At 46.8% G+C, this 16,523-nt stretch overlaps 1 protein-coding gene across 8 annotated transcripts in view; it reads right to left on the bottom strand.

The window, feature by feature from the left end:
• Positions 1-16,523, bottom strand: part of LOC124009295 (receptor-type tyrosine-protein phosphatase F) — a 462,304-nt gene that overhangs the window by 265,613 nt on the left and 180,168 nt on the right. For all 8 annotated transcript variants that reach the window (XM_046320941.1, XM_046320940.1, XM_046320945.1 and 5 more), the window contains one exon: positions 12,147-12,336. In XM_046320941.1, coding sequence (XP_046176897.1) covers positions 12,147-12,249 — 103 coding nt within the window. In that variant the 5' untranslated portion in view covers positions 12,250-12,336. The remainder of the gene's footprint in view (positions 1-12,146; positions 12,337-16,523) is intronic.

Genomic DNA, 16,523 nt, shown 5'->3' with positions numbered 1-16,523 from the left:
TTGTCCCATCACATTGAATATAATTGCGGAGAGTCCCTGTCATCCTAGATGCAGATGATTACGGTGATAAAAAACGTCACCCAGAGAGGCCAGTCGTGTGAGAGACTCGTCATCAAGCTCATTACACACTGTGGCTGAGGAAAGGCACTACTCCCAATATAAGTGAACCCCAAATCAATGTAGTTCTCTCATGTAGTTCTCATCTCGTCTGTTGTTCGGTGCTTTCCCGGGTAAGGGGTCAGTAGCTTGGTGCTTTCCCGGGTAAGGGGTCAGTAGCTTGGTGCTTTCCCGGGTAAGGGGTCAGTAGCTTGGTGCTTTCCCGGGTAAGGGGTCAGTAGCTTGGTGCTTTCCCGGGTAAGGGGTCAGTGGCTTGGTGCTTTCCTGGGTAAGGGGTCAGTGGCTTGGTGCTTTCCCGGGTAAGGGGGAAGTAGCTTGGTGCTTTCCCAGGTAAGGGATCAGTAGCTTGGTGCTTTCCTGGGTAAGGGGTCAGTAGCTTGGTGCTTTCCTGGGTAAGGGGTCAGTGGCTTGGTGCTTTCCTGGGTAAGGGGTCAGTAGCTTGGTGCTTTCCTGGGTAAGGGGGAAGTAGCTTGGTGCTTTCCCAGGTAAGGGGTCAGTAGCTTGGTGCTTTCCTGGGTAAGGGGTCAGTGGCTTGGTGCTTTCCTGGGTAAGGGGTCAGTAGCTCTTTGGCTGCATCAGATTCACAACTGTCAGTGTCCATGCTATCTGCGTCCATGCTATCTGTGTCCATGCTATCAGTGTCCATGCTATCTGTGTCCATGCTAGCTGTGTCCATGCTAGCTGTGTCCGTGCTATCTGTGTCCGTGCTATCTGTGTCCGTGCTATCAGTGTCCATGCTATCTGTGTCCATGCTATCAGTGTCCATGCTATCTGTGTCCATGCTATCTGTGTCCATGCTATCTGTGTCCATGCTATCAGTGTCCATGCTATCAGTGTCCATGCTATCAGTGTCCATGCTAGCTGTATCCATGCTATTAGTGTCCATGCTATCTGTGTCCATGCTATCTGTGTCCATGCTATCAGTGTCCGTGCTATCTGTGTCCATGCTATCAGTGTCCATGCTATCTGTGTCCATGCTAGCTGTGTCCATGCTATTAGTGTCCGTGCTATCTGTGTCCATGCTATCAGTGTCCGTGCTATCTGTGTCCATGCTATCAGTGTCCATGCTATCTGTGTCCATGCTAGCTGTATCCATGCTATTAGTGTCCGTGCTATCTGTGTCCATGCTATCAGTGTCCATGCTATCTGTGTCCATGCTAGCTGTGTCCATGCTAGCTGTGTCCATGCTAGCTGTGTCCATGCTATCAGTGTCCATGCTATCAGTGTCCATGCTAGCTGTATCCATGCTATTAGTGTCCATGCTATCTGTGTCCATGCTATCAGTGTCCATGCTATCTGTGTCCATGCTATCAGTGTCCATGCTAGCTGTGTCCATGCTAGCTGTGTCCATGCTATCAGTGTCCATGCTATCAGTGTCCATGCTATCAGTGTCCATGCTATCAGTGTCCATGCTAGCTGGGCTAACAACAAATGTAGAATTACTGATGCTAACATTGGATGTGCTCGTAGAAGCAGAACCACTTGTCACCTTGACAGGTGCAGGTGTAGTACTGCTGGTAGTAGCAGTATGATGTCCTAGTAGTAGTAGCAGTATGATGTCCTAGTAGTAGTAGCAGTATGATGTCCTAGTAGTAGTAGCAGTATGATGTCCTAGTAGTAGTAGCAGTATGATGTCCTAGTAGTAGTAGCAGTATGATGTCCTAGTGGTAGTAGCAGTATGATGTCCTAGTGGTAGTAGCAGTATGATGTCCTAGTGGTAGTAGCAGTATGATGTCCTAGTAGTAGTAGCAGTATGATGTCCTAGTGGTAGTAGCAGTATGATGTCCTAGTGGTAGTAGCAGTATGATGTCCTAGTAGTCGTAGCAGTATGATGTCCTAGTAGTAGTAGCAGTACTACCAGTAGAGCTGGTAGCAGCAGTATGATGTCCTAGTAGTAGTAGCAGTACTACCAGTAGAGCTGGTAGTAGCAGTATGATGTCCTAGTATTAGTAGCAGTACTACCAGTAGAGCTGCTATGTGTCTCTATGGACGAGGGCCTTACTTTTTTAAACCATTTATCCATTTTCGAGCAAACGGAATGAGCAGCAGCTACGTTTGGCTACATACAGACCGTTAGTGGGATTCCCCTGCGAGAGAGTAACGGTTAATGTGATTGGATGTTAATTATTTGACTCGACTTCCTGTATTTGACATTGTGTTGTTATTTCGCTGAACACTAGATGGTTTAATTTTATTTTTGGCAGTGAAACGAGGCTATTCAGCCGAGAAGAAAAACTCACCCAAAAGCCCCGTTGGAAAATATAAATGGACTGTTTGAAAATGTGAAGAATACCTGGCCTAGAGAACATGCCTCCATTTTCCACATCTCAATGTGTTTTACTATCTACTGTTACACAGAGATGTGAACTGAGACAGTCGAGAAACATTCAGCCATTTCTCTCCCTATAAGATGCATGTTGGTTGGTGTTGTGTGAGGAGGGTTTGGGTGGTGCCTCCTTCCTCCTCTCTCTGCCTTGCTACCAAACGCACTAATTAAACTATTAATCTCCCATCGTTAACCTCAGACGACCCTCCTCCCTCCTGTACTCTCCTCTCCTCTCCTCTCCCCTCTTCTCTCCTCTCCGACGATGCCATGACATTGATGCTCTGCCACATAAAAAGCTTCCTCTCTCTCTCTCTCTCTCTCTCTCTCTCTCTCTCTCTCTCTCTCTCTCTCTCTCTCTCTCTCTCTCGGTCTCTCTGTCTCTCTCTCTATTTCTCTCTCTCTCTGTCTCTCTCTGTCTCTCTCTCTCTGTCTCTCAATTCAATTCAATTCAATTCAAGGGCTTTATTGGCATGGGAAACATGTGTTAACATTGCCAAAGCAAGTGAGGTAGACAACATACAAAGTGAATATATAAAGTGAAAAACTCTTTTGTCTCTGTTGTCCTGGCTGGATTGGTCCCCTGTCTCTGTTGTCCTGGCTGGGATAGTCCCCTGTCTCTGTTGTCCTGGCTGGGATAGTCCCCTGTCTCTGTTGTCCTGGCTGGGTCGGTCCCCTGTCTCTGTTGTCCTGGCTGGGTCGGTCCCCTGTCTCTGTTGTCCTGGCTGGGTCGGTCCCCTGTCTCTGTTGTCCTGGCTGGGTCGGTCCCCTGTCTCTGTTGTCCTGGCTGGGTTGGTCCCCTGTCTCTGTTGTTCTGGCTGGGTCGGTCCCCTGTCTCTGTTGTCCTGGCTGGGTCGGTCCCCTGTCTCTGTTGTCCTGGCTGGGTCGGTCCCCTGTCTCTGTTGTCCTGGCTGGGTCGGTCCCCTGTCTCTGTTGTTCTGGCTGGGTCGGTCCCCTGTCTCTGTTGTCCTGGCTGGGTCGGTCCCCTGTCTCTGTTGTCCTGGCTGGGATAGTCCCCTGTCTCTGTTGTCCTGGCTGGGTCGGTCCCCTGTCTCTGTTGTCCTGGCTGGGTCGGTCCCCTGTCTCTATTGTCCTGGCTGGGTCGGTCCCCTGTCTCTGTTGTCCTGGCTGGGTCGGTCCCCTGTCTCTGTTGTCCTGGCTGGGTTGGTCCCCTGTCTCTGTTGTCCTGGCTGGGTTGGTCCCCTGTCTCTGTTGTCCTGGCTGGGTCGGTCCCCTGTCTCTGTTGTCCTGGCTGGGTCGGTCCCCTGTCTCTGTTGTCCTGGCTGGGTTGGTCCCCTGTCTCTGTTGTCCTGGCTGGGTTAGTCCCCTGTCTCTGTTGTCCTGGCTGGGTTGGTCCCCTGTCTCTGTTGTCCTGGCTGGGATAGTCCCCTGTCTCTGTTGTCCTGGCTGGGTTGGTCCCCTGTCTCTGTTGTCCTGGCTGGGTTGGTCCCCTGTCTCTGTTGTCCTGGCTGGGTTGGTCCCCTGTCTCTGTTGTCCTGGCTGGGTTGGTCCCCTGTCTCTGTTGTCCTAGCTGGGTTGGTCTAGGGGACCACAGCTGTGGACTTACCAGTATCAGGTTGCCAAGTGTCTCTCCATGCTGGATGTGGTTACTTTTAATTAAAATGAATCCATTTCCATCCTCATCAATTTTCGCTAGATGACCATATGGACACTTCAAAAAAACACAATCTAATTTCCATCCATCCATCCAGCCGCCCACCCACCCACTCCTCTCCCTTATTCTCAACCCTTCTGTTCCCCTGCACTCATGTCTGGACAAACAATGGCTAACCGGTTTACGGTTTTCTACCTCAGCTCTTAACGTCACATCGGTTTACAGACCACTACGACTGAACCTTCTAGAAATCCCCTTTAACACATCGGTTTACAGACCACTACGACTGAACCTTCTAGAAATCCCCTTTAACACATCGGTTTACAGACCACTACGGCTGAACCTTCTAGAAATCCCCTTTAACACATCGGTTTACAGACCACTACTACTGAAACTTCTAGAAATCCCCTTTATAACAGAGCAAATATCAACATTCTCTTTCTGAGGTGTTTAGTGTGCGTGTGGGCTACGCAATTAAGAGGCAATTACACGGCTATTAGCCACGCATATACTATTTATTTAACCTTCACCTTTCATTTTGAAGGACTAAGGATTCTTCTAGAAACAGCAGGCTATGAGAGTGACTCGGGAAAAGTAATGCTAACCGTTTACGCGAAGTCAACTTGTACATTTTAGCAGAGATCCTACTCGTATCCATAGCGACTAATACTCATCGTAAAACATATTGTACATCCCAGAGTGATGCCCTTATGACACATGTATTTTTTACCAGTCTGTTTATGCCATAGCAGAAACTGATCTGGGACCAGGCTAGAACAATAACAGGCGGGCAGGGACTTGACATGATAGCAGAAACTGATCTGGGACCAGGCTAGAACAATAACAGGCGGGCAGGGACTTGACATGATAGCAGAAACTGATCTGGGACCAGGCTAGAACAATAACAGGCACTAAGAGAAGCTCAGTGGTCTCGACTGTCATGAAAGGGACACTACAAATTAAAACTAAATTAAAATGAAAATAAAAAGTACCAAGAGGTTTCCCATCGACGCCCATGAAACAAGTCAACCTGAAACAAGTCAACAAGTCAACATGAAACAAGTCAACATGAAACAAGTCAACCTGAAACAAGTCAACATGAAACAAGTCAACCTGAAACAAGTCAACATGAAACAAGTCAACCTGAAACAAGTCAACCTGAAACAAGTCAACATGAAACAAGTCAACCTGAAACAAGTCAACCTGAAACAAGTCAACAAGTCAACATGAAACAAGTCAACATGAAACAAGTCAACCTGAAACAAGTCAACATGAAACAAGTCAACCTGAAACAAGTCAACCTGAAACAAGTCAACATGAAACAAGTCAACCTGAAACAAGTCAACCTGAAACAAGTCAACCTGAAACAAGTCAACATGAAACAAGTCAACATGAAACAAGTCAACCTGAAACAAGTCAACATGAAACAAGTCAACCTGAAACAAGTCAACCTGAAACAAGTCAACATGAAACAAGTCAACAAGTCAACATGAAACAAGTCAACCTGAAACAAGTCAACCTGAAACAAGTCAACATGAAACAAGTCAACCTGAAACAAGTCAACCTGAAACAAGTCAACCTGAAACAAGTCAACATGAAACAAGTCAACATGAAACAAGTCAACCTGAAACAAGTCAACATGAAACAAGTCAACCTGAAACAAGTCAACCTGAAACAAGTCAACCTGAAACAAGTCAACATGAAACAAGTCAACCTGAAACAAGTCAACATGAAACAAGTCAACCTGAAACAAGTCAACATGAAACAAGTCAACCTGAAACAAGTCAACATGAAACAAGTCAACCTGAAACAAGTCAACATGAAACAAGTCAACCTGAAACAAGTCAACATGAAACAAGTCAACCTGAAACAAGTCAACATGAAACAAGTCAACATGAAACAAGTCAACCTGAAACAAGTCAACATGAAACAAGTCAACCTGAAACAAGTCAACATGAAACAAGTCAACATGAAACAAGTCAACCTGAAACAAGTCAACCTGAAACAAGTCAACATGAAACAAGTCAACATGAAACAAGTCAACATGAAACAAGTCAACATGAAACAAGTCAACATGAAACAAGTCAACATGAAACAAGTCAACCTGAAACAAGTCAACATGAAACAAGTCAACCTGAAACAAGTCAACATGAAACAAGTCAACCTGAAACAAGTCAACATGAAACAAGTCAACATGAAACAAGTCAACCTGAAACAAGTCAACATGAAACAAGTCAACCTGAAACAAGTCAACATGAAACAAGTCAACCTGAAACAAGTCAACCTGAAACAAGTCAACATGAAACAAGTCAACCTGAAACAAGTCAACATGAAACAAGTCAACATGAAACAAGTCAACCTGAAACAAGTCAACCTGAAACAAGTCAACATGAAACAAGTCAACATGAAACAAGTCAACCTGAAACAAGTCAACATGAAACAAGTCAACCTGAAACAAGTCAACATGAAACAAGTCAACATGAAACAAGTCAACCTGAAACAAGTCAACATGAAACAAGTCAACCTGAAACAAGTCAACATGAAACAAGTCAACCTGAAACAAGTCAACATGAAACAAGTCAACATGAAACAAGTCAACATGAAACAAGTCAACCTGAAACAAGTCAACATGAAACAAGTCAACAGATAAAAAGATAAACCATTATATTTAAAGGATAATGTATAGACATGGTGGGTTTTGTTCTGTGTGACTTTGAGTATGACCTTGTTGGTGAAGGAGTGGTGGTCTATTGTGATGTAGAGTGACCTGGGTTGATTACAGTGTCTTCCCTAGGGATCAACGGGGCCCGGGTTGATTACAGTGTGTTCCCTAGGGATCAACGGGGTGTCTGAGGTCACCACTCAGGATTGATTGCCCTGCCCCGTCTGTACGGGACGGGGTTAAATGCTCACATGAGACTAATGATGTCACAAGGCCTCATATGGCCCCTAGATTCTGGAACACTGGAGAGGGAGGGATTCTATTGGTCGACTCCCAACAATGGATCTCACAGAACAGGTGGAACGGTTTGGCTACTAAAATGGCTGGAAATCCCAGAAATCTCACTGAATTGAAAAGCATCAATGCAGTTGAAAACAGGAAACAACACATCCCTTTAAAAAAAAATGTTTTAACTTCCTTCTCCCAATGTGAAAAGGAACGTTATCTAGTCTCATCTGTCTCCAACAACAAATGACAATTTGGTGCAGGCAGCTATGAATCTACATCATCGTTATGCAAAATGTATCAGATGTAAATGTAGGTTCCTTATATCACTAGGAAGAGAAGCAGCCTGAGGTCTGACAGACTGGGATACATATCTGCTTCGTGTAGCTGGCTGTTTTGAATATGACCCAGACAACTGTCTCCTGCTGTCCTTAACTACCAGCCCATTGTAGAGAGAGGCTTAGTGACTGTCCTTAACTACCAGCCCATTGTAGAGAGAGGCTTAGTGACTGTCCTTAACTACCAGCCCATTGTAGAGAAAGGCTTAGTGACTGTCCTTAACTACCAGTCCATTGTAGAGAGAGGCTTAGTGACTGTCCTTAACTACCAGTCCATTGTAGAGAGAGGCTCAGTGACTGTCCTTAACTACCAGCCCATTGTAGAGAGAGGCTCAGTGACTGTCCTTAACTACCAGTCCATTGTAGAGAGAGGCTCAGTGACTGTCCTTAACTACCAGTCCATTGTAGAGAGAGGCTCGGTGACTGTCCTTAACTACCAGCCCATTGTAGATATTGGCTTAGTGACTGTCCTTAACTACCAGTCCATTGTAGAGAGAGGCTTCGTGACTGTCCTTAACAACCAGTCCATTGTAGAGAGAGGCTCAGTGACTGTCCTTAACTACCAGTCCATTGTAGAGAGAGGCTCAGTGACTGTCCTTAACTACCAGTCCATTGTAGAGAGAGGCTCAGTGACTGTCTGAACAGAAGACGAGGTTTCCAGTTGGTCGCGACACAGAGACTGTCTTTGTCTGAGAATTAAAATGCCCCACTGGCTCGTTTTACCTGGTAATGATCTGATTACTGGAGTTTGTTAGGCAGCAGAACAGAGGGGACCAGCTTTAGAAGAGATCGGTCTGTCTTAACCTATAGAGAGGTCAGGCTTAAACACAGTATAGACAGGACTTCAGAGTAGCATATGAATCATGATAAGATGAAAGCATCCACCTCTGATTAATAGCATTAATGTAGTTAGGGAGCAGGGGAGGACAGGGAGGGACAGGGGAGGACAGGGAGGGACATGGAGGGACAGGGGAGAACAGGGGAGGACAGGGAGGGAGCAGGGGAGAACAGGGAGGGACAGGGGAGAACAGGGGAGAACAGGGAGGGACAGGGGAGGACAGGGAGGGACAGGAGAGGACAGGGGAGGGACAGGAGAAAACAGGGAGAGACAGGGAGGGACAGGGGAGAACAGGGAGGGACAGGGAGGGACAGGGGAGAACAGGGAGGGACAGGGGAGAACAGGGGAGGACAGGGAGGACAGGGAGGGACAGGGGAGAACAGGGAGGGACAGCTATAGTAGGACTGTCTGTCTGTCTGTCTGTCTGTCTGTCTGTCTGTCTGTCTGTCTGTCTGTCTGTCTGTCTGTCTGTCTGTCTGTCTGTCTGTCTGTCTGTCTGTCTGTCTGTCTGCCTGCCTGCCTGCCTGCCTGTCTGTCTGTCTGTCTGTCTGTCTGTCTGTCTGTCTGTCTGTCTGTCTGTCTGTCTGTCTGTGTCTGCCTGCCTGCCTGCCTGCCTGCCTGTCTGGGCCTATAGAGAGGTAAGGCTTACACAGTAGAGAGAAGAGCAGAGGACCACATAGCTAGATAGAAGCTACCACATCAGAAATTCTAATTAACAGGAGAATAATATTACACTCAATTGTCTATCTTTGTTTCCCGTCTGTCTAACGGAGGGCTGAGATTAATTTATTTTACCACTCAAACAACCACTTGATTCGTCCTATATGTCGCAGGGTCAGAGGTGGAAAAAGGGGGCTGAAGTGACTCATCTCTGCATTATTGTGGAGGAACTGGAAGCCTTGGCGTAGAGCACGCCGTCAGGATTCTAGAGTACAATGGTAGAGAATCAAATGTGTTCCCGAAGGTCAGTAATACACTGACACGTGTTCAAAAGCGAAGCCAACGGTCACACGGCGAGCGGCAGGAGAGGTTGAAACGTGAGATAGAAAATGAGAGTGTATTCGTGTGTGATCTAATTGAATTACAGTGACCCTGTGACAGCGCTGTGGTTGAGGTTATGTGCTGAATTAATTTTGGTCCCCTGACCCCTCCTCTTCTGTAGGGCATCTCTCCACACTCGACAACCCCGGGGGCCACACAGACTCCCAGGGGCCCCAGAATCTAGCGACAGTGACACATCTCGAAGAGAGCACTTCTCCAAACCCCTATCTTCATTAAGATGGACAGCAGGGTACTGAGGTCACACACACACACACACACACACACACACACACACACACACACACACACACACACACACACACACACACACACACACACACACACACACACACACACACACACACACACACACACACACACACACACTCCACACGTACTGTTTCTAGAATATTCTACAGAGCACCAGCAGACTGAGCGCATTTGGAAAGCAGCTGAGCATGGTGCGTTCAGAATCCACCTTGGAGACCAAGTGGACCGGTACAGTTTTGCCTTCCAGCATCACTTCATACACCGAAGATCTCCGCTGAACAGAACCACGTGTCTTTTATCCGTCTCTATGTGACCCCCGCTGAACAGAACCACGTGTCTTTTATCCGTCTCTATGTGACCCCCGCTGAACAGAACCACGTGTCTTTTATCCGTCTCTATGTGACCCCCGCTGAACAGAACCACGTGTCTTTTATCCGTCTCTATGTGACCCCGCTGAACAGAACCACGTGTCTTTTATCCGTCTCTATGTGACCCCCGCTGAACAGAACCACGTGTCTTTTATCCGTCTCTATGTGACCCCCGCTGAACAGAACCACGTGTCTTTTATCCGTCTCTATGTGACCCCCGCTGAACAGAACCACGTGTCTTTTATCCGTCTCTATGTGACCCCCGCTGAACAGAACCACGTGTCTTTTATCCGTCTCTATGTGACCCCCGCTGAACAGAACCACGTGTCTTTTATCCGTCTCTATGTGACCCCCGCTGAACAGAACCACGTGTCTTTTATCCGTCTCTATGTGACCCCCGCTGAACAGAACCACGTGTCTTTTATCCATCTCTATGTGACCCCCGCTGAACAGAACCACGTGTCTTTTATCCGTCTCTATGTGACCCCGCTGAACAGAACCACGTGTCTTTTATCCGTCTCTATGTGACCCCCGCTGAACAGAACCACGTGTCTTTTATCCATCTCTATGTGACCCCCGCTGAACAGAACCACGTGTCTTTTATCCGTCTCTATGTGACCCCCGCTGAACAGAACCACGTGTCTTTTATCCATCTCTATGTGACCCCCGCTGAACAGAACCACGTGTCTTTTATCCGTCTCTATGTGACCCCCGCTGAACAGAACCACGTGTCTTTTATCCATCTCTATGTGACCCCCGATGACTTCAGAACAAAGATAACTACAAATTCAAAACTTGCCAACGTCTTTGCAATTGATACAAACAATTTATAAAAAGGTGCTTCCAACGAGAACCGAGATGACTGCATTAAAATATAAAACAGTAGGCTATATGTCTATATCAGTCATATTGAAATACATTTAATGCTCAATCAATTGAGTTCTATTTTGTTACTTGTTGCCTATTGTCTGTAATTTCTCTCAAAATATTTCATGACTTTGCCAAATTGTAGGTGGTAATATCTCTCTAGGATCTGATCCGTCATCAATATTGTGAAATAATTATAATGTTAAGGTCAGATTTGAATGGAAAAAAGCTGATCCGAGACCAGCTCTCCTTTTCTTTACTATCACGCTCCAACGACGCACTTAGCGACCGTTCTCACTGGCGTGGTGTTCTGGGAAAACGCATGTTGCATCCTGGGTCGTTGTAGGAAAGACGTTTAAAACACTCGTAAGACTCAGTTCCAGTGCATTCGGGGAAAATGGGCCCTGGAGTGGTATGTACGGAGTTAAATTAAGCAGCAAATTGCACAGCGTGAGCAGCGTTTTCTTAAGCAAACAAACAAACAAGCAAACAAACAAGCAAACAAGCAAGCAAACAAACAAGCAAACAAGCAAACAAACAAACAAACAAGCAAACAAACAAGCAAACAAACAAGCAAACAAACAAACAAGCAAACACACAAACAAGCAAACAAACAAACAAGCAAACACACAAACAAGCAAACAAACAAACAAGCAAACACACAAACAAGCAAACACACAAACAAGCAAACACACAAACAAGCAAACAAACAAACAAGCAAACAAACAAACAAGCAAACAAACAAACAAGCAAACAAGCAAGCAAGCAAACAAACAAGCAAACAAACAAGCAAACAAGCAAGCAAGCAAGCAAGCAAACAAACAAGCAAACAAACAAACAAGCAAACAAACAAGCAAACAAACAAGCAAACAAACAAGCAAACAAGCAAACAAGCAAACAAACAAGCAAACAAACAAGCAAGCAAACAAGCAAACAAACAAGCAAGCAAACAAACAAGCAAACAAACAAACAAACAAGCAAACAAACAAACAAGAAAACAAACAAACAAGCAAACAAACAAACAAACAAGCAAGCAAACAAACAAGCAAACAAACAAACAAGCAAACAAACAAACAAGAAAACAAACAAACAAACAAGCTAGAGCAAAAATGAATATTCAGCAGTCCAGTTTAATGTAATGGTGCACTGCTGTTAAGAGGCAGACTGACTGAATGAATGACACGATGAACTACAAGTTGAAGTCTATTTGGTCTCTTCCTTCGGTATAAAATCTAAAGAAACATACATCTTTGTTAATGTATTATAATATATGCCATTTAGCAAACGCTTTTATCCAAAACAACTTAAAAGTACAGCGAGTGTGTTTTAGTAAGTGACTCCAACAGGAATCAAACCCACAAACGTGAGTGTTATTAACACCATTGGCTGTATTCTGGCATGATCCTAGGGTACAGTACTTACTGTCAGCCTGAGTGGAGAGCACCAGGCAGCTGAGTAGCAGCAGGAGGGATGGCACCGCCCCCCTGGGCAGGAGGGGAACTGCAGGGTGAATGTTTGGCACCATGATGGTCCAGGTTGGCACAGCGACTCCTCCTCCTCGCTCCCCTCAACGAAGACAGACACCTCACCTCACACGATCAAACACAGACACCTGGGAGGAGACAGAGAGAAGATAGGACGTTAGTGTTTTCATTTAAATCTGATCTGATCTGAACTGATCTGAACTGACCTGATCTGATCTGACGGAAGTCAACAACAACAAAAACAGCATCTGCAAAACGCTGGTACAAAAGCCAGACAAGAAGAAAAGTGTAGCTTGGATCCATCAAAGACACAATCAGTAACAACACTATCCAGGCTATATAATACCAGGCTATTTAACACCAGATATATACTATCAGGCTATATAACACCAGATATATAACACCAGGCTATATAACACCAGGCTATATAACACCAGGCTATATAACACCAGGCTATATAACACCAGATATATAACACCAGGCTATATAATACCAGATATATAACACCAGATATATAACACCAGATATATAACACCAGATATATAACACCAGGCTATATAACACCAGATATATAACACCAGATATATAATAATAATAATAATAATATATGCCATTTAGCAGACGCTAACACCAGAGACCGCCGCATTAGCAGTTTCCTAAACTTTAGAAATGCAGCATAACAATCAACAGAGAATCGTGGGGAGACAAGAAAACAAACCCCTCCTTGACGGGCGATAGCTACCCCTCTAACCCCTCCTTGACGGGCGATAGCTACCCCTCTAACCCCTCCTTGACGGGCGATAGCTACCCCTCTAACCCCTCCTTGACGGGTGATAGCTACCCCTCTAACCCCTCCTTGACGGGCGATAGCTACCCCTCTAACCCCTCCTTGACGGGCGATAGCTACCCCTCTAACCCCTCCTTGACGGGCGATAGCTACCCCTCTAACCCCTCCTTGACGGGCGATAGTTACCCCTCTAACCCCTCCTTGACGGGCGATAGCTACCCCTCTAACCCCTCCTTGACGGGCGATAGCTACCCCTCTAACCCCTCCTTGACGGGCGATAGCTACCCCTCTAACCCCTCCTTGACGGGCGATAGCTACCCCTCAAACCCCTCCTTGACGGGCGATAGCTACCCCTCCTTGACGGGCGATAGCTACCCCTCTAACCCCTCCTTGACGGGCGATAGCTACCCCTCTAACCCCTCCTTGACGGGCGATAGCTACACCTCTAACCCCTCCTTGACGGGCGACAGCTACCCCTCAAACCCCTCCTTGACGGGCGATAGCTACCCCTCCTTGACGGACGATAGCTACCCCTCTAACCCCTCCTTGACGGGCGATAGCTACCCCTCTAACCCCTCCTTGACGGGCGATAGCTACACCTCTAACCCCTCCTTGACGGGCGATAGCTACCCCTCTAACCCCTCCTTGACGGGCGATAGCTACCCCTCAAACCCCTCCTTGACGGGCGATAGCTACCCCTCCTTGACGGACAATAGCTACCCCTCTAACCCCTCCTTGACGGGCGATAGCTACCCCTCTAACCCCTCCTTGACGGGCGATAGCTACACCTCTAACCCCTCCTTGACGGGTGATAGCTGGAGACAGACTAGTACGCAGTGACTCCCTGGACAGTCAGTTAACTCATACCTTCTCTAGGGACCTGGGGGAAACAGACAGTTAACTAATACCTTCTCTAGGGACTTGGGGGAAACAGACAGTTAACTCATACCTTCTCTAGGGACCTGGGGGCAACAGACAGTTAACTCATACATTCTCTAGGGACCTGGGGGAACAGACAGTTCAGGAAACAGAACAGAAAAACGAAAAATAACATTGTCAAGGAACAGAATCAGAACCGGGAACGAAAGTGATCAATACTGTTCCGGAATAGAACTGTTATTTTAAAAGCATAGGAACCGCTTAATAATGATATGTTACTTTCTGGGCATTTTTTCCCTGTCCCACAAAAAACACAACAAAGCATATTTTCAAAGCCCTCACTCTGTCACTCAGAAACTAATTCCAGCGTCTGTCTGCCAGCTGGAAATCTTTGCCAGTATGTATGTAGGCTACATGTCCCTCCGAAGCTTAGGCTACTGTAGCCCCTCCCCCAAAAAGCCTAGGCTACTGTAGCCCCTACCCCTCCAAAGCCTAGGCTAATGTAGCCCCGCCCCCTTCAAAGCATAGGCTACTGTAGCCCCTCCCCCTTCAAAGCCTAGGCTAATGTAGCCCCTCCCCCTCCAAGGCCTAGACTACTGTAGCCCCTCCCCCTCCAAAGCCTAGACTAATGTAGCCCCTCCCCCTCCAAAGCCTAGACTACTGTAGCCCCTCCCCCTCCAAAGCCTAGAGTACTGTAGCCCCTCCCCCTCCAAAGCCTAGAGTACTGTAGCCCCTCCCCCCTCCAAAGCCTAGACTACTGTAGCCCCTCCCCCTCCAAAGCCTAGACTACTGTAGCCCCTCCCCCTCCAAAGCCTATACTACTGTAGCCCCTCCCCCTCCAGCGCCTAGACTACTGTAGCCCCTCCCCCTCCAAAGCCTAGACTACTGTAGCCCCTCCCCCTCCAAATCCTAGACTACTGTAGCCCCTCCCCCTCCAACGCCTAGACTACTGTAGCCTACTGACGTTACAAGCGTGATTTAGAAATTAGGGAGAGATGTGTTTTTGTTTAATTTCCGATGCCCCTCTACACACACAAGCTTGTTCCCTCTGGTCCAACATTAAAAAGTTCAAAGACATTCAAAGTTTCTGCATAGAAGCCGCTCCTCCGTAGGTATAATCCTGTGGGTCTAATTCAGACAACAACCTGCCCAGCGCTTCCAGCCAAGCCTCCTCTCTCCTCCACAACCTTTCACTCACATCTTGCGGCCTACACTTGTCTGTCCAATGCATGTAAACAACTAGATCTTGCCCACTCTACAACCAGCTGCTCAAACTGCACCGATTAGTCAACTCATTTATTTTCTTGCTGAATAAACAGGGACCAGAAAGGAACAACATCGGTTCGGTTCAGAACTTTATTTTGCTGGAAGGGAACAATGAAAATAATGGTTCTTTTCAGAACGAAACGATTGGAAAAGAATGTTGGTTCCAAACCTCTGCTTTTTCTCAAAGATATGGTGCCAAGAAACTAAGAAACGGCTCCTTCTACCAGCCTCCTACGAATACAAAATGTGTCCATGCTTGGTGGGTGACCAGTCAGCTTTCAGTTAGAGAAACAACTGCTAAACCTCTCTAAAAACCTGCAGAGGTGTTGACTAGCCCGTTACTCACAGGACTGTTTCAATACACACAAACACACACAGAGACCACAACCCCCCCCCCCCCCACCCCCTCTCTCTCCCACAGAGAGATTTTAACAAGCTAAAAATTCAACAAACAAAAAAAATGTCTCTCTTCATCCGGGCCTCTCCTTTAATCTCTTTTGACAAGTTGCTTGGCGAAGAAAGGAGAAGGATGAGAATGAGAAGAAAGTGCAGTAACGCCTTGGCGTGCCGTGTGTTATGAGTCACAGCGTTGCCCCGCCGGCGGTTTCACCTCGGACTCCCTGGATCTCAGCATTTTACCTTTATTCCCACTGAAGAAAAAAACACCCCCAAGTTAACTGAACGCCTAAGAAAGTCAATCTTATTGTCCACGTTCTTTGGGCCGGGATTTGTTTGTATTATAAGTCTGTAGGTAGAGAGAGAGAGAGAGAGAGAGAGAGAGAGAGAGAGAGAGAGAGAGAGAGAGAGAGAGAGAGAGAGAGAGAGAGAGAGAGAGAGAGAGAGAGAGAGAGAGAGAGAGAGACAGAGAGAGAGACAGAGAGAGACAGAGAGAGAGGGAGAGACACAGAGAGAGAGAGGGAGAGACACACACAGAGAGAGACACAGAGAGAGAGAGAGAGACACACAGAGAGAGAAAGAGACACACAGAGAGACAGAGAGAGAGAGACACACAGAGAGAGAGAGAGAGAGAGAGAGAGAGAGAGAGAGAGAGAGAGAGAGAGAGAGAGAGAGAGAGAGAGAGACACACAGAGAGAGACACAGAGAGAGAAACACAGAGAGAGACAAAGAGAGACACACAGAGAGACAGACACACACAGAGAGAGACACAGAGAGAGAGAGAGAGAGAGAGAGAGAGAGAGAGAGAGAGACAGAGAGAGAGAGAGAGAGAGAGAGAGAGAGAGAGAGAGAGAGAGAGAGAGAGAGAGAGAGAGAGAGAGACACAGAGAGAGAGAGAGAGAGACACAGAGAGAGAGAGAGAGAGAGAGAGAGAGAGAGAGAGAGAGACAGACAGAGAGACAGAGAGACAGAGAGAGAGAGAGAGAC

This window comes from Oncorhynchus gorbuscha, linkage group LG22 (assembly GCF_021184085.1).
Source record: "Oncorhynchus gorbuscha isolate QuinsamMale2020 ecotype Even-year linkage group LG22, OgorEven_v1.0, whole genome shotgun sequence".
NCBI lineage: Eukaryota > Metazoa > Chordata > Actinopteri > Salmoniformes > Salmonidae > Oncorhynchus > Oncorhynchus gorbuscha.
This window is presented reverse-complemented; position numbering and strand designations above follow the sequence as displayed.